The 25712-nt window shown below is 39.7% G+C and overlaps 1 protein-coding gene across 2 annotated transcripts in view; it reads right to left on the reverse strand.

Annotated features, from left to right (window-relative positions):
* The window catches only part of TSPAN12 (tetraspanin 12), a 98731-nt gene that overhangs the window by 22424 nt on the left and 50595 nt on the right, over positions 1 to 25712 (reverse strand). For both annotated transcript variants that reach the window (XM_069956069.1, XM_069956070.1), the window contains exons 5-6: positions 13675 to 13749; positions 9723 to 9830 (exon numbers count right to left, since the gene is read on the reverse strand). In XM_069956069.1, coding sequence (XP_069812170.1) covers positions 9723 to 9830; positions 13675 to 13749 — 183 coding nt within the window. The remainder of the gene's footprint in view (positions 1 to 9722; positions 9831 to 13674; positions 13750 to 25712) is intronic.

A 25712-nucleotide genomic window follows, 5' to 3' on the forward strand; every position in this document is an offset into this window, starting at 1 on the left:
GATCTAAAATACAGAAAAAAATTAAATCTATTACAGTTTTTAAATATGCAAACACATGTAGTATAAAACCAACCACATACTAAATGGAAACTCGGAGCAACTCTAAGAGCGAATTCGGTACCGGCCCTTAAGAGTGACTTTGGTGCCAACTTATTTAAGAGCTAATTTGGTCTTAAAATGTAAATTTCCTAAAAAAAGACCATAGCACATCTGTCACTGCGGAGGGCTTTGAAACAAAGTTTGAACATAACTATCACAGAATTAAGTCAGTAGATTGTTACCAACCACAAGAGATATCTCTATACACCCGGCGGTATATGACTGCAGCCCGAATGGAGGCCGGATACCATCATCTAAGGGGAAGGAGTAAGAGGCTCGGCTGAGTCATCTTTTATTTATCAAACTGTCTCCCTAGTTATAGCCATTTGTGGTTTGTTTTTGGTTTTTCTCTGTTGCTGATTGGGCGATACAGAGTATAATCAGGGTTCACGTGGATAACTGAGAACTTATATTTGTCTATAAGTTGTGACTTTGGTACATATACCAGTACCGGTGTACCTTAACTCCTGATGATCCGTGGCCAAACACCACGGGGAAACGCGTCGGGTTATTTATGTTTCGTGTTTTTTGCGCCAGTTAACCTTATTATTTGTTACTGTCACGCTAATTGTAATTATATTTTGAATATCAGTTAATTTATGATTTTGGGTGTAGTTGCCTTACAATTTGGATCGAATGATCCAGGCTACCTCTATCTAGCCTGCATCCCACATTGATGATTATAGAGATGCAGATTTGGAAAGTATATGTTTTTTGTGGCGTTTTTAACATTTTAGCCAAACAAAATAACTGTGATGTTTTAGAAGTGTGATACGCCCCTGTGATTTTGTTAAAGTTTGAACATAGTCTGTACACAAAGTGGTTCAGGCTGTATTAACCAATGATGGAGCCAATTTTCATTTTTGTGTTTTCGTTTTTTTCCTCCTCATGTTTAAAAGGCCATAGCAGACCCATATGAGCCCTTTATTAGTGCGCCACTAATTTTACTTTGCAATGGCAGACTTTATTTTTGCATAAAATATGCTGTGAAATCAGGAAAAGAAATACGCACGGTGAATTTGAAAAAAAAAAAAAAAACATGCAATCTTTTTTATTTGGGGGGACTTTGTTCCTACGCCGTTTGTCCTATGGTAAAACTGAAGTCAGTACAATTAAAAACCTCAAGTTGGTACGACAACTTGCAACTAGCATATCTTTTATATTATTTGATGGATTTTAAAAAAATAAAACCTTTTAAAGAAAATAAATGTTCCTTAAAATCGCTCTATTAAAATGCTTATAATGCTTTTATTCTCTGGTCTATAGGGCTGTGTTAGGTGTCATTTTTTGCACCATGATCTGTTCTTTATATCGGTACCTTGATATACCTATATGTGACTTTTTAATCGCTTTTTATTACAATTTTTCTGGATTTGATGCGACCAAAAATGCGCAATTTTGCACTTACGCCGTTTACTGTGTGAGATCAGGCATGGGATAATTTAATAGTTTGGGTAATTAGGCACACGGCGATACCAAATATGTTTATTTATTAATTTATTTATTCATCCTTATAAAATGTGAAAAGGGGGGTGATTCAGACTTTTATTAGGGGAGGTTTTTCTTATTAATTAACCCCTTAACGACAAAGGGCGTATAGGTATGCCCTATTGCCGGTAAGGGCGTTCAGAGCGGGGCCGCGCGGCGACCCCGCTCTAAACCGCGGCGGTCCCGGGTGCCACTTGTAGCCCAGGACCGTAGGTATTAGCGGGCACGGTCCGATCGCCGTGCCCGCTAATACAGTAATCAGATGCAGCTGTCAAACATGACAGCTGCATCCGATTACCGGATCCAGCGTCTCCCTGGTGTCTAGTGGCGGAGATCGCTCCTCCGGGATGTTATCCCGGAGGAGCGATCTCCGTTTCTGAAGCCGGCCGGGGACCGCTCCAAGATGGCGCCGTCCCCGGCTCGGCACTCGTTTGTTTCCGGCTGCAGCAGCCGAAAGCAAACGAGTGCCGATCTCATGGATCTCTGCAGCATATCTATGCTGCAGAGATCTCAATGAGAGATCAAAGTGTATATACTAGAAGTCCCCTAGGGGGGCTTCTAGTATATTTGTAAAAATTTTTTTATAAAGTGTTGTTTTCAATAAAAAGCCATGCAATAAAAGTCTGAATCACCCCCCTTTTCCCAGGTTATAAATAAAAGTAAATAAATAAATAAATAAACAAACATGTTTGCTATCGCCGCATGCGTAATCGCCCGATCTATTAATTAATCACATTCCTGATCTCGCACGGTAAACGGCGTAGGCGCAAAAAAATCCCAAAAACATCAAATCCAGAAAAATTGTAATAAAAAGCGATCAAAAAGTTGTATATGCGCAATCAAGGTACCGTTAGAAAGAACACATCATGGCGCAAAGAATGACACCTGAAACAGCCCCATAGACCAAAGGATAAAAGCGCTATAAGCCTGGGAATGGAGCGGTTTTAAGTGACGTATATTTGTTGACAATGGTTTGAATTTTTTACAGGCCATCCGATACAATATAAGTTATACATGTTACATATCGTTTTAATCGTAACGACTTGAGGAACGTGCATAACAAGTCAGTTTTACCCCAGGGCGAATGGCGTAAAAACACATTTCCCTCAAATAAACAAAATGCATTTTTTTTTTCAATTTCACCACACTTTTAATTTTTTTCTGGTTTCGCAGTGTACTTTATGCAAAAATTCAGCCTGTCATTGCAAAGTACAATTAGTGACGCAAAAAATAAGGGCTCATGTGGGTTTCTAGGTGGAAAAATGCAACTGCTATGACCTTTTAAGCAAAAGGAGGAAAAACCGAAAACGCAAAAATCGAAATTGGCTCTGTCCTTAAGGGGTTAAAACACTTTTTTTTAACTTATGAAGATCTCATAGAGATCAGTGTAGTATACTTAATACAGCACCGATCCATTCCGACGCTGAGGCCCGGGCCGGTAAGATGAAGGGATCCTCCCTCCGCGATCGCATTGACGGGGGGACCCCCCCCCCCCCACTAGACCCCCTCTGAACTCCCCTAGCGTTGCGATGATATAAATGTACCACATCCATTGTTAAGGGGTTAATTGCAGAAAATCAGGAGGAGGAAAAGAAGCGCAAAGTAAGAAGTAGAAATTACAATATAATGCTTTTTCAAGCTCTATAATAAATGTGAGAATATGTCTTCTTACTTTAATTGACTTAGAGGGGGAGAGGGGGAAAAACTGGATTTTTCTGTGTGGTCTATTTCTGCTATGTCAAGAAGAGACTGGTCTATTGAAAGTGCAATTTACTATCAGGGGTAAACCTAGTCTATTTGCCGTGATGGTGAATGAGTGCAATGAATATTAGAGCACAGAACAGTACCTAGCCCCCCTAAGCAAAGAGCATTTTCTTCTGTCGGTTTTTTTTTTTCCTTTTTCAAGCACCCGTTTCATTAGGATTACATCGGACTAAAATGATCAACAGATTTCAATGCAAATAAACAGGGGTGTGGGGGTCTTTTTATTTGAATAAAAAAGATTTTCTTGGTGTATTGTTTTTTTGTTTTGTTTTTTTTAAATAACAGGCATAGTAGTGGAAACTTTTCAATAGATGGCATCCAGCTAAGCACTGCTCCTTACTGTACAGCCTTATAAGGCTGGGTTCACACTACGTATATTTCAGTCAGTATTGTGGTCCTCATATTGCAACTAAAACCAGGAGTGGATTGAAAACACAGAAAGGATCTGTTCACACAATGTTGAAATTGAGTGGATGGCCGCCATTTAATGGCAAATATTTGCTGTTATTTTAAAACAACGGCTGTTGTATTGAAATAATGGCAGTTATTTACTCTTATATGGCGGCCATCCACTCAATTTCAACATTGTGTGAACAGATCCTTTCTGTGTTTTTAATCCACTCCTGGTTTTGGTTGCAATGAGGACCACAATACTGACTGAAATATACGTAGTGTGAACCCAGCCTTAGAAGGTAAGTAGTGATGCTATTGCATCACTACTTAACCTCTTACACTGCGTCAACCAGGCGCTTTGAACCTGACCTACGGAGCAAACCGGCTTTACATTAGATGGTAAAATGCACCACCTGTAGTGTAGAGTTGGTCTGCATCCGATGTGTGACTATTTTAGATAGTTGCACATGATAAATCATGCCTACTTTCAGCATAAGCTGAAGTAGGCTTGATCAATGTGTGGCAGGAAAAGGTTGTAAAATTTTGTGCAGCTATGCTGTTGTGCAAAATTTTGCAACTTTTTCCTGCCAAAAAACATGTCTAAATGTTTGATAAATTCCCCTCAGAGAGTCTAGTAGTACTGCTGTACATTTAACATTTTACCTTTCCTGAGAGGAGTTCGCTGTTATTAAAAACAGGATGCTTTTCTTTTAAAGTACTTCCTAAACTTGAAATATGAAGTCTTTATTTATACACGGACAGATGGCCAAGACAATGTACATTATATATGGCAGTGTTTTATCAGCATTGTTTCTTTTCACTTTAAAATTAGACAATTTCATAGGAAGTCCATTCTGCTATTTATGTTTGATGCCCCTACAGCTTACATAGCATGATGGGATTATAACAATCCAATATATACTGAAAGTAATTCCCTCCAGAGATCTTCCTTAAAAGATCATAGCATTATCTTTGCCTGTGTGCATGTTAAGGTGTCTGTAAACTCTATACTAAAGTCAGCAGAACCCACCGCCAACAGTATAAGGCGTGTGGGGGATACCTGACTCCATACCGACAAATGATGTAGGGGGACATAAGGGTCAGGCATGGTGGATTTTCACTACCTAACCCTTTTCTTTTTAGAGAGATAAGCTGCTTAGCCATGCCAAACCTTCAGGTGTATGGGGAGGACAGGAGAGATAGCAGCTAACAGTTTAGCTTATAAAAAGTTTCCCAGCCTATGCTATTACACTTCGTCAAGTCCCTCTGGGCAACTCCACCCTCATGGTTAAATACACTCAAAGATCTTACACATATTAAAATATATTACATATTATACATCACAATAATTAAGCAATATATTGACATAAATTCTGCCTGGGGGGCATTCCTAATGATAAGGAGGGTGGGAAGAAGAAAGGAGAGGCGTTGCAGACCTTGGACAAAGATACTCTAGGCCACACCAGTTTGACTCGGCTGCTTAGACTCATACACCCAAGTAACTCCAAAACTGTCCCAGATTTATCAATCTGAACTTAAAACTGTCTGGTTTCACCCATATGGCAAACAGATCACTAATCTCAGGGAGACCAGCCAAAGAAGACATTGTCAGCTGCTGATTAAAGTGCTCAGTGCAGTGAAATCCTAAATGCATTGCCCCCTGGGAAACACCAATATGCAAAAAGGTCAGCAGAGCCTCAGTTATAAGTCTCAAAACAGGGACTAGACAGATATCCCTCCAGGGAAGGACCTAGCAAAGTGATGCTTCCTGTATGGAGACCACCAAAACCACCATATTAGGTGTCCCCTTTAGTCAATATCCAATTCAATTACAAGTCTGATGATATGATCAGGGAAATACCAAAGTCAGGTATCCATCCACAGACAGCAAGATTCTGGCTAGGTTGGAGCAATGCCTAGTAGACATATACGACAAACAGATCAATGATCTCAGGGAGACCAGCCAAAGAAGATGCTATCAGCTGCTGGTTAAAGCACTCAATACAGTGAAACCCTAGGTCCATTGCCCCCTGGGGAACATCAATATGCAAAAAAGTAAGTGGAGCCTCAGTTACGAGTCTCAAAACACAGGACTTCCCAGATATCCCTCCAGGGAAGGACCTAACAAAGGGATGGCTCCTGTACGGAAACCACCAAAACCACCACATTAAGTTGCCCCTTCAGTCAATATCCCCATGGCACCCAATTACAGCTCCGCTAATGAATCCAGACCATCTTTTATAAAGGAGCCTTTAAAACCACCAAACAATGTTATGGCAGAGCGTTACAGAGCCACAATGCTCACTGACACCACAGGGCTCCCATAAATAATAATAAAGCACAAAAAGAGCCAAAGTGCATGGTAAAGTCACAATGAATAAATACAAATCAACAAAAAAATTGACAAGTGCCACACACTGACACTTAAAATCCTTGTCAGTCTGTCTCAAAAGTAATCAAAGCATGAGATGAGGAAAAGTGATCCCGACACAAACAATCCTCAGTTTACCAAATCATTAATTAAAGGTAGTAAACCCCTTTAATTAAACCCAATGCAGAGTGCTGTGGTGATCAATATGTATCACTTCCTGATTGGATTATATATATATATATATTTTTTTTTTTTTTTTTTTTTTTTATAAGACTGTGGTCAAGTGTGCATGTATCATCATTTTTTAGTTCTGAGGAAGGGACAGCAAAGGTCCCGAAACACATTAACTACGATTTTGCTGAATACATTTCTGTTGCTTTGGAGATTCGTACCTGTGGGTGTTAAGGAAGCTGACTTCCTGTTGCGACTATCCTGTATGAAACATCATCTTCATAGTTGGTTGCGACTTAGCACAACAAAACCAGGTGAGCGCTTATATAGAGGATTCTTGGGCCCACCGTATAATATTGAGATGGTGTCACTCTATGAGGCACTCAGCCCCCTTTTTTTTTTTTTTTTTCTTTTGTTCATCTCATTTCCTTGAACCTAATTGAACTTTCTTGAAGAGATCTGAAAATGGCTGTGCACCAACAGTCCCCATCCCCATCCAAAGTAACAGAGTTTTTTAAGAGCCGCAGAGAAGAAAATACCCAAATTCAAGCAAATTCAGGTGCCTCAGATGCAAACCATACCCAAGAAGACCATAATTGCTGTAATCAATGCCAAAGGTGCTTTCAGTAAGTACTGAGTAAAGGGTCTGAATACTTATGTCAATGCAATATTTTAGTTTTTTCTTTTCAATAAATTGGCATAGATTTGTGACATTTTCACTTTGTTACAACATAAAATGTAAAAAATGTGAAGTTGTCTAACATTGTCTTGACTTTTGTATAGAAAACTCACCAAAAAGGCCACCTCTATGAGAAGACCATCCCCATCTAGTCCAGATTTTTAAATGCTTCGTCTTTTCTGTGTATTGGCCTATGCATTTTTAGATGGTCACCTCAAAGGGGTTTCTTTTTATTATAAAAGCTACAGTATGTAATCACATTAGAGAATGGACTTTCGTGTTAGTCTTGTCCCGTTTTATGGTTTTTCTAACAATAGTTACATTATTGCAATAATCTGTAGTAATTAATTTTGCCTGTATTTATAAACTTAAATTTATTACCATTTCAACAACAGTTCTGAATAAAAAATCATTGAGAAATGATCATGTTACAAATCAGTAAAATTCCCATTACTGCATCTAATGTTAGCCTGGATCAGACAAATCAATGAAGAAGCAGGAAACGCTTAAATTAACAGGAAATGTGTAAAACAATGGGTTTCTTTAACACCCTGACAAAGCCAGCAGAATGATAGACACAGCAGAGTTCTTTGTTTCCGCTACTCCGACATATATTTGAGTTCTGACATCTTTCCTTTGTGCACTTCCTTGTGTAGTAGTTGTGGAGATGTATGTAACAAATAGGAGCTGTCTTTGGAAAGATAAACTACAACCGTTGCTTATAAGTTTCCATGTCCTTCATCTTAACAGGGGAAATAACTCAGTTCCTATAAGTCTTGCTATCTACTGGTTACATCTTCTCACTGTATTTTTGGTATAGTAGATAGGATATAACGGATGAATGAATAGTCTAAACCTTTCGTTCTTGCAACAAATAATACAGAATGAGGTATGCTTGTATTTGCGACAGTTATTCAATATGGGTATTAAAAAAACATGGAACCTTTCCTGATTGTTCAAATATCTGAAAGAACAAACCAGGAAAACTGATACACTGATTTATTGGTCAGTCTGAAGACTTGTCCAATTTTCCTACAGCAACCAATCACAGTTCAGCACTGTCTGAGCCATTTCATCCCACAAAGTGCCAGGCTTTAAAGGGATACTTGGCAAAAATGTTTTCTTTCAAATTAACTAGTGTCATAAAGTGTCACGGCCGCAGCGGCGTCCCGCGTTCCGGGCCGCCGCCGCGACCGCCTCCTGCCCCATGCAGCAGCCGGTGTCCATAGTCAGGGACCCGGCGCTGCTATTACTTCGGCCCCGGGGGGCGCCTCATTTCTCCACGCTCCTGTCTCTCGCTGTGCCGGCCGGCGCGCGCGTCCCCGCCTCCTAGGGCGCGCGCGCGCCGGCTGTCTCAGATTTAAAGGGGCAGTGCGCTCCTAATTGGTAGTTGCACCCAATCACTCCCCTATAAATCCCAGCATGCCCTGTCCCTTGTGTTGGAGCCTCTACATGCTTCCCATAGCATTGGCCCAGCCCCTGGTGTTCCTGTTTCCTATCTGCCACCTGGTCCCAAGTCCTTGTTCCTGATTCCTTCCCGGTACCTGGTCCCTAGTCCTTGTTCCTGGTTCCTATCCGTTACCTGGTCCCTAGTCTGTGTTCCTGGTTCCTGTTCCCCTGTGTCACCGTGGCTCCTGAGTTCAGCCTGTCACCTGCGGACACGCCTACTGCTCCTGCCACGCCTCGCCTGCTGTCACCAGCAACCAAGCCAGGGGTAGCGACCTGGGGGTCGCCTGCCGCAGCAAGTCCATCCCGCCTTGCGGCGGGCTCTGGTGAAAACCAGCGGCCCCTTAGACTCCGCTCCCTGGTGAGGTTAGTGCCATCGCTGGTGCCGGTCCAGTGGATCCACTACTCCAGGCGTTACATAAAGTTATATAGATTACACTTTACTTCTACTTAAAAAATCTCAAGTCTTCAAGTACTTATCAGGTTCTGTATGTCCTGCAGGATGTGCTGTATTCTTTCCAATATGACACACTGCTCTCTGCTGCCACCTCTGTGGCAGCAGAGAGCACTGTGTAAGACTGAAAAGAATACACCGACTAGGTGTTAGATCTCTATGCATACTTACGTATTATATGGGCGTTCCTATTGATGTGTCCAGAGTTTCTTTCTCGCGATGGCCGCCTGGGGCGCGCATGTGCAGACCCAACGTACACGCACGTAGTTGCGTTCCAAGTGGGCTTGCGTTCCACCACCGGCGACATCGCACATTAGGATGTTCCTTTCTGTATGGTTCCTCTGCATTCGGTGAGCGATCACGATGTTCCTTGATGTAAATACTTTTATATACAATATATGATTGTCACTTTATACACTGTAACATATGCACTTTGGGTTTTTGGGTTTATCCCCTTATCACGTGATCATGTTTAGTCTTTTGACCCTAATGATGTCACTAATCTTCTACATGTGTTTTCACTTATCACTGAGTTGTGTGAGATATTTATACCCCTATGGGGCACGTGTGTTATTTGAGCTTGAGAAAAGACCACTGCTGTGGTCAAAAACGTCGTTGTGTTCATTTTTGGGATGTGAATAAATTTTCCACGTTTTTTTCACTACTGGAGTGCCACTGCTTTTCTTTGGATTATATAACTGCCTGAAGGCTCCCTGGCACGGAGGTTGGCACCCACATCTTTCTTGATCCTCTTGAGTGCCGCAGATTTTTGTTTTGTATATAGATAGATAGATATATAGATAGATAGATAATATATAAATCTATATTAAACCTTGAGAAAACACAAATATTCTTACCTCTCGTTGAAAAAAATTCCATGCACTAGTTAACCACTGATATCTGGGTAAACCATAGTTTGGCATTCTTGATTTCAAGCTAATCATATCCGACCACTGAATTACAGCCTAAAATAGCAAAATATGCAGGTGAAATAGGCGGACACAAATACCAAATACTTGTTTATAAATTTACTTTCTACATTCTAAAGAGTGATAATCAATTCACAAAAATAACAATCCAAGTTCATTTAGGGGACACTTATCAAAAACGCACAGGAAAAGGCACAGATTTGCACTTTTTAATGTGACGTACACAAGCCTTAAGCTTTAAGGGGGTGCACGACAAGACATGGAGGAGGTGTGGCCCTCTTCCCTTCCATGTCTAATTTATCAAGGTTTACACCTAAAAACCGGAGCAGGTCTTGATTTCTGTGCAAGCCCGTAAGAGGCATTCATCTCTTCGTAAATCAGGACAGGTAAATGGAGGCAGGGCTTTATTTAAGACTGGCGTACGAGTACTTGATAAATGCCCCCCTTTGACTCAAATGACATCACGCTCTGAACATACCAATGTCCTCCTTTTTAATTTTTACTAAAAAATACTTAACTGTAAATGAAAAATATTTACTTTATAAAAAATGACTTTCATGCTAAATAGCCACTTTCAATACTGATAATGGCAGACTGAACTTGAAAAAAAAATACATGCCCAATTAATTGTCTTTTAAATATAAAGAAAAGGGGTACTTTTTGGCATATTTTTGTCTAATACATCTAGAAATGTGGAACAGAAAGCATGTAGAATATTACTTCTCTTCCAGTATGTTTACAGCTACAGCAGAGCCTGTGTAAAAAATAAAGGCTCCTTCATTCTGCTGACTGGTGGGGATTCCAGGGTCAGAACCCTAAAGATGAAATATTCATGGCATCAATATTTAAATCCTTGAAAACCTCTTTAAACGTAATATAAATTATACTGTGGTTCATTACATTTCAAGATACTAGATCTCTTTGTTGATATTACATTCATGAAGCTAACTGTATGGTATTCACAACAGTGTCATACCTCATGCAGCTGCAGCTCTGGAGAATAGTGGTCAGGGATTACAGTTTAATGGAGACAATATAGAAAAGTTAAATAAATTAACACTGTGCTTTTTTATTCCAGCTATATTTCTATAATACTATATACAGTACTTCTTAAAGTGAAATTGTCACCCCCCTTACTCTATGTGCAGTTCTCAGCACATCCACAGGCTTAGATGCACAGACATTTGAGATGCATAATTGTATAAAACTTTTCTTTCATATATCTGTTCTGTCAATTTCCAGATCACGAGCAGAAGTACATACTTACCTAGTGCGCTGCTGCTGTAATCCGGTTTCCTCTTCTCCAGTTCTCCTGTCAAACTGCTGCATTCTTAGGCCACCACCTCCTCCGGAATAATTAACAGCCGGAGCCTGAAGACACAGAGGTTGGACAGGAGAGGTGAAGAAAAGGGATGCCTTATCACAGCACCAGCTCACTACTGTAGGTAAGTATGTACTGCTGTGTGATCTGGGAACTGACAGCACGAATATATGTATATCCGTGCAGTCAGTTTTCAAGGTGGCTGCTCAACTTCTTGTGCTGTGTGAAGACACTAAAAAGGAGGGCCAATCTTGTCTGCGGCCGCCCATGGCCAAGATATTGGGTAATGTAAAAGGAGCTTAAAAATAAAGGGACTAATAATAAGATCCATAGGATAAAGGGACTTATAGGCTAGGTTCCCACACAATAGAATAAAAGCTAAAAAGAGGAATAATTTTGAGTGAAAATTTAACAGTATAAAAAGATTTTTTTTTAAATGACCATATTTTGCATAAGCAGGTGGTAAATAATGAGCATGTTTATTATTTGGACGATTTTAGTCAATTATGGAAGTTATTCTATGTGGTGTGTGCACTGTCAGGCAATTTCCCATTAACTTAAAAGAAGCGCAATATTATATTTAAAATATAAAGTATTTTACCTTTAAATTAAGGTGTGATTGTAGTCTGAATGTGCATGTGCCAGATTCAACAAATGCATAGTGCCTCATTAGTAACTTAAAGGATTAGTCTGGTGAAAATGTTTATTAAAGTATTGTGTTGCCCCCTAAAAGTTATACAAATCACCAATATACAATTATTATGGCAAATGCTTATAAAGTCCTTTTTCCCTGCATTTACTACTGCATCAAGGCTTCACTTCCTGGATAAAAAGATGATGTCACGACCCGACTCCCAGAGCTGTGCGGGCTGTGGCTGCTGGAGAGGAGGATGGCAGAGGGATGCTCAGTGTCCTTCCAGTTCCACATGTTACATGACATGTGAATGCACCATTAGACAAAATCCTAGGAATCCTATGCACCTAGTGATAATACACAATAAAAATATGCCTTTATACGGTCCTTCTGGTCTATGTGAATACTGCTTAATAATGTTTTAGGGAGGAAAACAATGTCATGTTCTTTGTATGCCGTATAAAAAAAAAAATATTTGTGTCACGCTATTTCCAGTCGCTTTCCTATCAACGTTGTATGACTAACAAAGTAAGCAAATATTGTTTGACTTGGCACTAAAGCTGATACCAGTGAAAGACTGGAAACAGACTAGTGTTTTACAAGACATGTTATGGTCTGCGAAATACAGATAAAATGCTTTACAAACTGTTTGGGATACCTTGATAATATAAACAAATAGGTCTGCTGTTCTACTTTATAAAGACCGGCTCTGTTATGACAAGGAATTAGACATGGAGAGGGAAATATACACTAAAATGACTAAAACATAAATGCCGTGTGTACAAAGCATAAATATGTAAACCACCCATCTGTAACAGATGTCTATTATTTTCTGTGAGGATAATGACGGGCTTCTAAGTGCTGGGTTTGTGCTTTATTATTGTAATTTGAGGGTTCTTTTTGCCGTTACAGCAACAATACACCCAAATGAGTGGTTTTATTATAAGACTCAATGTGCGGGGCATCTATTCACTATGATACTGTGATCTCCAAGCCATTAAATAGTTCTGCTTTCATATTTTACTATGTGTAAGAAACACAAAATTGTTTTCAAACACAATAATGCTTAGGCTAGCTTCACACGTACCGTATTGCAGCGGATTTTCTGCTGCAGATCCACAGCAGATCCGCAGATTTGGCGGTGCGGATTTAATGCTGTGTACTTCCATTTAGTCAAATCTGCCGAAAATCTGCTGCGATATGCTACGTGTGAAGCTACCCTTAAAGTGTCCCTGTCGGTATAACTTTCAAAATCTAAAACAACAGTAGATGTGATATAAAGCAAGTTTGCAAATTACATTAAAGTAGAGGTCCTGTGAAAATAAAAAATCAACTGGAGACAGGGGGGTGTAGGAATATAATAAAGAAAGTATACTTACCTGTCCTGACTTCCTTAAATGCCACGATCATTATAGATTGCAGGGTTTAAAGATTTAATTGCGGACAGCTGTATGATCATGGCTGCCTGTCATTATGGCCGGCTCCTGGGACACTAATGTGTGCAGGGCTGCTCACATTAAAGCAGCCCTGCACACATTAAAACCCCTTCACAGCCGAAACGTATATATATTCCTGCTACATGGGGCTTTGGCAGTAGGAAAGTAATATATATATATATATATATATATATATACTTTTACAGACTGCTGACCAGAAGGGGTTATTTTGAGATAAAAATTACACCCATATTTTCAATATATTAATGTGCTACATTGAAGCCAAGGAGAAATGAGCCAGCAGTGCAGACATTGTAGAGAATAGCAGCTCTTATTAATTAAAACCGTCCAGATAACCAGATAGTGAGCATGCTTAGTATTGATAACCTGCTTTTGCAAAAAAATTGTGCTTTCTTTCACCTATTCACACATTGTTTTATTTTACACAAAATATACACAAGACAATTATTTGCTTGTTTTCTGACATACCGTGATTTCTTGTTCATATGTCCATATGCCACATGCCAACTCAACGCAGAAAATTACCAACAAGCTTCCAAAATACTGCAAAAAAAGAAGATCCATGACTCTGCAATTTCATCTGAAAAGTCTTGTAAACGCCACAATGATAAATAAACATATTGGCATGGCATTCCACGTAGTATAGACTAAAGAGGTTAAACAATTTTAACAAAAAAATTTCATGATAGAAAATTACAATTTGGTATTTCCTATTTTAGACACAATGGCACTGCATGTGCAGGCAAATTAAAGCGACTCTGTACCCACAATCTGACCCCAGCCAAACCACTTGTACCTTCGGACAGTGGCTTTTAATCCAAGATCTATCCTGTGGTCCGTTCGGCAGGTGATGCAGTTATTGTCCTAAAAAACAATTTTTAAACTTGCAGCCCCGTGCCCAACGGGCGTGGCTTAGAATATCTGTGTCCTAACTTTGCACCACCGCCCTGTCCCTCCTCCCCACCCTCTTCATCATTAGGAATGCCACTGGAACATTTTCTACTGTCTGAACATTGCACAGGTGCCTTAACGATCCAGCCCATGTGCTGTGCTTACACAGCTGAGGAATAGGAGACAATCTGCCTGGAGAATTCCTAATGATGAGGAGGGCGGGGAGGAGGGACAGAGAGGTTGTGCCAGCCCAATGCATACACAATCTAAGCCTCAGCCGTTGGACATGGGGCTGCAAGTTTAGAACAATAACTGCATTACCTGCCGAACGGACCGCAGGACAGATCTTGGATTAAAAGCAGCTATCTGAAGGTACAAGTGGTTTGGGGGGGGGGGGGTCAGATTGTGGGTACAGAGTCACTTTAAACCTGAGAAATAGATGTCGATGTACTGCGCAAATGAACGTTCGCCTGGTTAGGTCATACATGTTAGTTACGACTCTAATGTGCACTTGCACTTGCACTTGCTGCCATCCACCTCCTTAACTGGGCAATTGGTAGGAAATCACAAGAGAGCTTTGAAGAATGGTGGATTTGTTCCTTGGCACTAGATCCATGGACTCGGGCTAAATCACTTCACTTTAATCAAAAAGAGGACGTTTCACTGTAATGCACTTTACAGTAAAGCAGACATGATACCGTTATTCTGTAGGTCAGTCCAAACACAACTATATGCAAGTTTACACAGGTTTTTCTTCTTCTCAATTAGTTATTAATAAAGTGGCCCTATTGTGAATCTGATAACAGTTTAAATTTTTCACCTATGGGGCTGTATGGGGTGTCATTTTTTGTGCCATGATCTCTAGTTTTTATTAATACCATATTTGTGTACATGGGATGTTTTGATCACTTTTTATTTTTTTCTATATATAATGTAACAAAAAAAAAAAAAAATCAGCAATCCTGGCGCTTACTCCCCCTCCTCTGTACATTTACACTGTTCACCATACATGACAATTACACACGCTATGGTATATAATACATTCATTTATGTAATTATTTTTTCATGTTTTATGTGTTGAATGGGATGGAGGGTAATTTTATTTTTTATTGGAGGAGGAGCTTTGGCGTATTTTTAAAAAAATTTCTACTTTTTATTTTTGACACTTTTTAAGACCCCCTGGGGCCATGTCCCTCACTTGCTATGAAGCTAGCTCAGCTCCTGAGCCTGCTTCATAGCTGTATATTCAGTCAGGACCTATTGGTATGCCCAGGGTTGTCTGGTGACAGACGGCCATGGCGTACCGGCAACTCCTAGGGGATCTAGGGGTTAACTCATACTTTTTCTGCTGGACATATAGATATATAAATATATATAAATCATGGTTAGGCATCATTCTTTAAAATGAATTGGCTATATCTACCGCAGAGGTAAAAGTTTTCCTATTGACATAGACATAGTCTGCTGTCAATCAGACAATAGCACATGATACAATTAGTATATATGTATTGCTACAATAGACTAAAGGGAACCTGTCACCAAGACAATGCTATCTAGTCTATAGACATCATGTTAGAGAGCAAGAAGAACCAAGCCGATCGCTTATTTTCCTTTAAATTTTCATTTTTTTTCTCATTTTGGGGGATTTAGAACTAACTACCAGCTTTCCATAGAATTTGGGTTTCAACATACAATGGTTGTCCTGGAACCAATTAATATGGTATCTTGAGGAACCATTGTATAGATCAATGTAAAGGATATTCCAAAGCTATAAATGTATTACATATACATCTAATGAGTTTTTTATGTTGATGTGTAATTCCATTGATTTTATCTATTTTTTATGATTAGTTGTTTCATATTCTAATCACTTTCCTATAGCAACTAATTTGCTTAATTTCATTCTATTATATTGCTGCTGCTGCTGTTGTTTTACAGTTGTTATCATTCTCAAAGACTAGTTCGTACTATAAGCTCAGTCACTTCAATTAGACCAGATGGTTGTAGCGTTTGCAATCTGTAAAGCCAATACTAGTTGGTCAAAACGACAATGCTCATGCATAGTACAGATATCAGAGTTGTGTTTTGTAACAAGCCGTGCATGGTGATCACATGACCAAAGCAGATTCAAACGAAAGTAAATAATAAAGGACTAGAATTATTCTAGAATCTAAAGATCTAGAACTGATATGCATGGTATATTACAGAATTGCACATTTGATTATTATACATTAAAGCCATTATTAATACAAAACTTGAAGGTCCCTTGCAAGTGTCCTTGTCATATATAAATGATTGGTATGGGTTTTGTGTGTTGTGATGCTGTTAGACTCGCTTGATACTGTAAATTTAAAGGAGAACTCTGGCCAAATTAAAAAATTCACACAGGTAAGGGGAGGGGGCATAATAATAAAGCTATGCAGCATCACCAGCTTTCTATCAGCCACCGCTCTTCATTTCCTCCCGGCTTCCTGCATTGTCATGTCCTGGCGAGAGTGTCTCAGCCAGTCAGTGACTGGCTGAGTGGACATTTCTGAGACAGAATGTAATGTCTCCGGCCCAGGACCTGCAGGAGGCTGGCGAGAGTGTGAGGTGACACTGGGCTGCAGGGGCACGGAGACAACCAAGTAGAACTTCTTTATTATGTTACTTCCACCCCCCTCATTTTTAGATTCGGCCTGAGTTCTCCTTTAAGTAAGCCTTCACTTGGGATTGTTGGCAAACTAACGTGCATCCATCCTATCTACCTTGGCCTTCTGGATATTTGTGCTTGGACTCTCTGTGACATGTCAAATGCTTTGTTAAAGGAAAACTAACAGCAGGTTAGAAGAATCTAACCTGCTGATATCTCCCTTGGCGCTGTTTTCATGTATTTAGTAGCTACATCCACATGCTAATCGGAGCAGATCAAGGCCCGTCAAAGACTGAGATTTCTCCTCTTTTCAAATCTATTCCTGGCATTTAGAGATGAGCGAACCTGCTGAGGTTTGGGTTCGTATGAAGCTGAACTCTCGGCTTCTGATTCCCGCTGTCTGCAGGCTCCGTGGAGAGGGTGGATACAGCCGGAGGACTGCCTGGAATACTGGGATACAGCCATGGAATACTATGGCTATGGCTGTATCCCAATTTTCAGGCGGTCCTCCGGCTGTATCCACCTTCTTCATGGATGCTACAGACAGTGGGAATCAGACACCGAGAGTTCAGGTTCATACGAACCCGAACCTCGGCAGGTTCGCTCATCTCTACTGCCATTGTTTTCACCAATTGCAACCAAAAATCTATACATGTGAACACACCATTACTAAGTTATTGAATCAGATTGCAGTGGATCCTGTATGTGTGAATGGATGCTATGTTTTACAATTGTGCTTAACTGTCCTGCATAATTACATTAGCTGTATAATTTTTGTTCACACTGTAAATCATGTAGAAGAGTTTAGAGGATTCTCTAATGCCAGAAACAGCCAAAGTGTATAAAATGTATTGAGCACTGAACAGTCATCTAATGGCAAAAAATGTCTTGTGTTGTACAGTATGTTGAAAATTTGTGCTAACAGATTTGTACATTATTAATCTATGGCTGTAATTCAAAAATTGTCTAAATTATCAAATTAAATTAAATTTATCTTCACAGTTTAGGAGTCTCTAGTCTTTAGGATTACATAATATGGGCAATCAATATGTGAATAGGTGAAGGGCATTCCGGATAACAGATTTTTTTAAACATTTTTTTTAAATGTTGCTGTGTAAGCACTGGAAAAGCAACAACAACAACACAATTAATTACCATACTCCATAAGGGCTCCCCCTCTTTTCTCGTAAGGTCCCCCACTGAATGCCCTGGCTTCTATCTCGGAGAATAATATTGGCAGTAATGGCTCGCTCAGCCAATCAGTGACTGAGGCAGGGACAAGGCTACAGCTGGTGATTGGCTGAGCTGGCACTCACTGCTAAAAGGAGTATGCTTCAGAAGTAGCAGCCATAACATTCATGGAGGACAATCTGACAATACGGGTGGAGACAAATGGGAGCGAGGTAGGTAAGTATAGTTAGATTTTTTTTAAAATATTTAATAACACTGAAAAAAACCCTGTTATCTGGAATACCCCTTTATTGTCTTTTCCGGCACAGCAGGTTCCATACCATATATGCCTAAAGGTCTCAAAACATCTTACACTTTTGTTGAGATGGGGATTTGGTGTAATTGAAAATAACTAACCGATCCCTTTGTTCTGGAAGTTAGAAGCTGCAGGTTAACCCTTCCCTCACCTCCCTGTAGATAATATAGGAATCCATGGCCATGCTGAACGATCCTGTGTATGTAGCGGACAAAGCCAGAAGGGAGAAATAATCAACAGCTGAAAAATCATTTGTCAATCAGTTATTAAAGGTGTATGCCAACCTTAAAGGGGTTAGAAAAACATGCCCACTTTCTTCCAGAAACAGCACCTCTTCTGTCCTCAGGTTGGGTGTGGGCATTGCAGCTCAGTTCAATGGAAGTTAATGGATCTGAATTGTAATACACATTCACAACTGTGATGCAAGAAAGGAGCTGTAGTTTTTCTGATCCTGGATTTAGATAACCCCTTTAAATCTCATGATAAATATCCAGTGGGGATTGACACCAAAATCCTGAGTCAAATCATTGAATTCTATTGTGGTGTTGTATACAAATCTATTCCCATTCAATGGGGTTAATCTTTCTCCTTGCCACCTGACATGGTTTTCATGCAGATAGTAATTTGTACCATATTTTTTTATGCAACAAGGATTTCAACAGAAATAAATCTATGTAGTGTGTGCACTCAAATAAGGGACAAACAAATAGTAAAAAACCCACCAAATAAGCCGAGCAGGGCAGGTAAAAGCTGTCAGCGAATACACAGGCAAATGGTTCCTGGCTGTTTTTTAATCTATGATTTCCCATAATGTCATAGTCAGCTAAATTAAACAAGCCTGCCCCTGTATAACGCTGCCTGTGGTTTGAGCAGCATGAAACTGATTGCATGTTCCCTTTATAGTTGTACATTTCAGTAGGGGGTAACTATGAATGTTGAGAAACCGCACAGAACACACACATAGAAATCTATTAAATCAAATGTGTAACGCCTACAAAAGAACAGAACCATTTTGACTACTGTGTTTTGTTAGAAATGTTACCTTAGCATGCTTTATATGTGCTTACATTGTGTTTTCCTTTTGTAGTAAAATGTCATGAAACTTGGGAAAAATATAGAAGTTGTGTGTGGTCAGTTTTAGTATCTCGCAAGTTGGAAATTAAACAAACTACAACTTGGGAAGCAGGCAATAAATTTTAGCCTGTGCTAGGTTCAGACTATCAACATCCCAGACGCAGGTTTAATTTACAGCTGTCAGTTGTTTATTACTTTACCAACTAGACGGGATATAAAACAAGCAAAATACAAAGTAAATTCCTGAAATCTGGACACAACATTTCGGAACTCCTTAGAGATAAACAACATTCATTTAAGGCTTGCTCTACTGAAACTTTGATAAACTGACTGAAATTAGGGAACCTACTACTATCTGAGCAGCATCTTGGCTGTCCTGTATAGTTTGGTACAACTGGATACAAAACCTGCATGTGGTGATAACCAAACTGCTAAATAATTCACTTCTCGAATAATCGATCAAAATATTCTTTACAACTTGGTAACGCAGTCCTGAAGGAAGAAAAAGCAGAAAGGCTGGAAGATTTATCTAATATAATAAAAATGGCATAAATATAAACATAAAACTGTATAGTTAAAGCTAAAGGTACAAAGATAAATTGTAAGGCATATAAAGGATGCACAATCCCAGGGAACCCTATGGGGTAGATTTATCAAACATGGTGTAAAGTGAAACGGGCTCAGTTGCCCCTAGCAACCAATTAGATTGCACCTTTCATTTTCCATAGTCTGTGAAGAATGAAAGGTGGAATCTGACTGGTTGATAGGGGCAACTGAGCCAGTTTCACTTTACACCATGTTTGATAAATCTCCCCCAATGACTTTATACTCTACCTGCTTTACAAAACATATTGTTTCTGTTATTCTTGTATCAATTTCACTTATTATGGGGCTCCCCATTTGTCACCTTTAGGCTAAGTTCACAGATCGTCTTATTAATGTCGCTTTACAGCTATCTTTTTGGACGGCCATCATTTTGGAGCCAAAATACAAACGTATTGTGTAAATTATGGCCATACTTTTTTCTCAAAAAGATGGCCATAAAATGGCCAAAAAAAGGCATTAAGGGATTATAGACTTAACATGATTATATAAATTCTGGAAGCAAGAAAAATTATAGACATAAACAGTGTATTTTACACAATTTCTACGATTAAAAGCTTAGTATTTATAGAGTATTAGTTTTAGTTATACTACACATCTTTCTGATGTTAGGAGATACTTAGGTTGAAAGCTAATGTAACCTTTCTTTAAAAATAAAAGAATAATTAAAAAAAAATACAGCCTTAATTTTGAGGTTAAAATACAGCCGTATTTTCAATGTAATAATGTGTTCGACTGAAGTTCATGGGAAATTGTTGGCAGTGCAATTTGTTTTATTTTTCTCAAAATTATGTCCTATGTATTAAGTTTTTATTTTACTGTGTTTGAACATAGCCTTAATATGTTCAGGTAAAGAAATTAAATTTCCCAAACACCAATTTTTGTTGTGCTGATTGGGCACTATCATAAAAAAAAAGGTTTTGACAAGTCACAGGGACATAACTTCTAAGAAAGGAAGTTTAATAACACCGAGGGATACAAATCCAATAGCAGCCCAATTGTAGTTGGTGGATTTAAGCTGGTTTGGCCCACTAGCCCAGATGCGAGTGTCAGCATATGAAATGAAGAGTATCCAAAAGCATTTGCAGACCGTTTTCAAAGGTTTATTGGTATCTCATGTACCAGGACATGTCAAGTGTTTTGATCAGTGTTGGTGCCGAATCCACCACTGATTAAAAGAATGAACCAGGAAAAGCATGTGGTAGCACAATTCACTTTATGGCTTGTGGCAATCCCTGTCGAGGCTGCTCCATTATAGGTCTATGGGGTTGTCTGAGCAGAGATGGTCGACAAGGGTAAAGTGCAGCGTTCACTAATCTCCAGATACCCCTTTCAACTGTACAAGTGTCTGTACTCGTGGAATAAACTTCTCACTAACCAACACATTTGATAGTTTGTGTTTTGTTTTTTTTTAGTTTTTTTTAAAATCATATCTACAAAGCATCTCCTACCCTTTCCACAATTGGAACTGAATACATGCAATTCACTTTCCAGGAACAACCCCCCATTATCACCATCGATGAGGCCAACTGTCTCAGGGATCGGCGCCCTACTTGAGCACTTGGTACATCGCTTGGTGTTTTTTACATAAACAGACTGGCGCCGGCATGTAGATGCTGGTGCAGTTGTCCTTTTTTTGGACTGGCGCCTGGTTCCCACACACAGCGCCAGTCTATTCCAGGACACTGAACCAGCATGAAGTACTGGGGGTGGGACCCCCCCCCCCAGTGTGATGATCTCCCCTTGGTTTCTGTTTTTAATGGAGCTGTGTCACAGATCGCAGAGGGTGTCGTAACACTAGGGTTTTCTTTAATATTATATTCATATTATTCCCTAATATAATTGTCAAGCACCAAATCCCAACTGCATATTACAGTAGAGAATTAAATACATTTCCTAAGAAACCAGCCTACAGAAAGAAACCTCAATGTGGTTAGACAATTAACATGCACATTTGCACTCTGAGCTAATTTATGTAGAAGATGACTAAAAGGAGACTTTGACATAACTTAAAAGCAGATGGCAGCAAAAAGTATGAAGATTATTGCCTTAATGTGTCTTGTCAATGTTAAATCACGTGTAAGCAGTTAGTGGATATACATAATACATGGCATGCTTATGACATTTGAAATCTCTTCTCACTCATTTACATCACATGATGGGGATCAACAGCTGACATCTTTCATAAAGTCTTTTCCAACACATCCCTTTAATACGTTTGTGTTATTTAAAAAGTGAATTATTTTTGAACATGCTGATAGCCAAATTAATGCGAGGTATATACAGCACCCAGGCAGCTCCCCTTTATTGAAAACAAATGCATTTGAAAAAGAGTAAAGGCCATGCTTCATATTCGGTAATGCCATTTGCTAAGTAGAAGCAGATCATTTCTTATTCAGGATACTCATATATGAAAAGACTCAACGGGACAAGGTTATCAGTGGGTAATATTGATTAAAATTGCTATTCTATACTCAATGATTCACTTCTCTGCTCTTTTCGTCTCAATGTGACATTTCACAATTCAGAGATGTGCAGAGCTGTAATTGCTGTCTCAGAGAGACATAGATAATTCCGAGCGAGACACAGATTTTCCTTTGGCACCAATTTATCAAGCTCCACATGGGAAGTTTGACCACACTGCATGGGATTCATTAACTATTCCAGCTACTGTTGGACAACTTCAATTCAACTTTGTTATGTATTATTTTTTAGGATCTTTTTTAATATGAAGCACATAATTAAAGAAATACATGTTAATGTAATGCATGTACCTAGTTAAGTTAAGTAAGTTAAATTGTATAAAAGTACTGATAACGCATTGATTCAGATTACTCTCAGTTCACTCTCGTGCTTCAAAGCTACAAAATGGTCTTGTCCATATGAAAGACATACTATAAAAACAAATATATCTAAAGACATATCTGTGAATATGACATGTGTAATATGTAAAAAAGGAAAGGTCTTTGTAATGGGAGTGGGGTGGTTGGATCATTGAAGATATTAGTCTTACATTGTTGGCAGAACGATTAAACGCCCTATTTTAGGAGGAGCAAACGAGCGCTGTCAGCGATTGTTTGCTCCCCGTTCCCCGCGGCGGCAGCGAGTGGGCGAGTACGGGAGGGGGTGCAGGGAGCTGCGGGGGGGGGGGGGGGGCTGTCTGGGTGATCACTAGATTGTTTGGGCAGCCCATAGAGGATAGTGGCGGCCTGATGCCGATGCTCCTATTCCATGAAGCAACGGCAGCAGATCGCTGCTATCACAGTTATTTGTTTTTCAACATGGTTGAAAGAAAAACGACTGAAATGATCAGCCGACATAAACGATGTTGGTTGATCATTGCCTTCTATTCCACGGAATGATTATCGGACGATAATTGTTCCATGGAACAGGGCCTTAACTCAAGCAAGTTGAAAGACAAAAAAGATGTAGGGAAGTGCAGCACTGTAGAGAGATTTGTGGATGACAGAGCAGTCTAAATTGTACACTATAGTGAATGGGTGACCAGTGTCGTGACTGGGACAGGGTTAAAGACATTGGAGTCACAGCTGGGCAGAAAAATGTCCTTTCCATGTTCCTTTTTTTCTGGGGTACATTGTGCAATAGCCAATTCTGCACAAAAAAATCTGTTTATGTGAATAGAAATGTGTGAACAAAGTTGAACATAACCTAAAAGCAGCAAGCAAGTGGATTAGAAGCAATGGTAACACTACAAACTGAAATGAATCAATCGAGTTTTGCTAAGGTAGTAAACACAAAGCTTTCGTGGAAAACATGTGTACTAAAGGTGTGCCTGGAGTAGTTTGGGTGGACACATATTTACAACCATTAGAGCAACATGTACCAGGATATATACTGGATACTTTTGCAAAACCCAATTGGTTTGTGCAAAAACTTTTTGCTGATCTATGCCCTGCTTACCTAATGGACAGGCATGGGGTGTGGTAAGTGTGGTGCTGAGAGGGCATGGCCCATTCAATAAATTTGGCTTAGGACATCATCCGGAAATGATTTATTGATGTCCTCAAATGCAATTTATTATCCCTAGTATGCATAACCCAGGTGCTTACTTGTTTGCTATTTTCTGCAAGATTACTTTACTTAGAATTTTGAAACTCTAGGTATTCTTAGTTGTTGGTCATTTTCAGTTGTTTATATGGTTTTATGCATTTTTTGGTGAAACAATGCTTTTTTTATAAAAAACAAAAAACAAAAACAAAACTCAGTATTATGTTCGTCATGTACTCATCAGTTTATGTATTACAAGTTATTGTGTTATTGCAATAAGGGTCACTGGGGAGGGGAGTGGATCATGCCTGTGTGTAGAAAGTGGGAGGCTGACTGAATCCTCCTTCCCAACATCACATAGGCATGACATCATTGCGGGTCTTGCTGAACACAGTAATGAGCTTCAGGAGGACAGCATAGATTGTGTGCTGATTGCTAAAGGACCTGTCATGATGCCATGTGCCTCTTTCGTAGCCTTGTCCTTTCCAGAAGAACCTGGCAGAGTGCATGGCTATGTCCACACAAAGTATTTCTATCAGTGTTTTTTCAAACAAACCCGGGAGTTAAAAACACAAAACTGGGCAAATCTTTCCTTTATAATTTTCCCTGTCGGTTTCACTCCCGATTCTGGTTGAAAAAAAACTGACCAGAAGACAGACAGAAATAGTATGTGTGAATATAGCCTATACATTGGGAGCAACAAAATCAAGAGTATTGTACATTACCTAGAGGCAATGTTCACACTAAATCTTTTTTAATGATCATGAACATTGACTGTCATTATTGTAAAACAACGTGCATTGTGCTGCATAAAAAGACATTGTGTGAACATAGCCAGGAGAAAGTCTAAAAGGTGAAAACTACTGAGAGTGAGGGGGCAGACACTAGGAAACAGTGCATAACCCTTATTGTAATTGTTTTCTTTTAGTTTACTAGTAGATTAATCTAGTAGAACTGATTAATAGAGCATTCAAAACAACTGTATTTTGGGACAGTACTCCTTTAGTACTTGGATGTACCTCAGAGTCATTACATAAAATGTTAAAGGGGTACTCCAGTGGGGAGGCACTTTTTTGCTGGGACCGGGGGGGAGGTGGCTGAGGGAAAAGACGTCCACTCACCTCCCCGGTTCCAGGGGCAGGTCCCTCATTGCGGCGCTCCGGTGCCCGGACGCTTCCTAGTGTCTGACGCCGGCCCAAGACGTGACGTCTCAGGTCCGCTCAGCCAGAAAGTGACGGAGGCGGGATCCGATTCATGTCACGTCTCGGGCCCGCGTCAGACACCAGAAAGCGGCCGGGAACCGGGCACCGGAGCGCCGCGATGCGGGACCGCCGCTGGAGCCGGGGAGGTGTTGGGACGTCTTTTCCCTCAGCCACCTCCTCCCCGGTCCCAGCAAAAAAGTGTCCTCCCGCTGGAGAACCCCTTAAAGAAGAAGCTGTAGGAAGTCCCCAATGCTTGTCCACTAAAGATGTTTTCTCTACTTTTTTTTCCTAATGATATTGTAGATGACGTGATTTTATGTACAAACTTAGAAGGACGACGTATTGCTTAGGAAAAAAAACAAGCATATAAATGTCTCAAAAGAGGAACTTTATGTTTTTATTAGACTTAATCTTCTGTCAGTGTCAAAAATCATTATTTCTGAACCCACATTCTGTTCCATACTACAAAGCAACAACATCAATGAATAGATATGAGGACCATAATGCCGGTCTTTAAGGCCCTTGTAATTACTTTTCTGGTGTTTTATGAGCACTCACCCAAAGCAGTTCTATAAGTCTTTAATTAAAATCTTCATATTGAGCAGGGTAG

The sequence above is a fragment of the Dendropsophus ebraccatus genome, chromosome 1 (genome assembly GCF_027789765.1).
Source record: "Dendropsophus ebraccatus isolate aDenEbr1 chromosome 1, aDenEbr1.pat, whole genome shotgun sequence".
Classification (NCBI taxonomy): domain Eukaryota; kingdom Metazoa; phylum Chordata; class Amphibia; order Anura; family Hylidae; genus Dendropsophus; species Dendropsophus ebraccatus.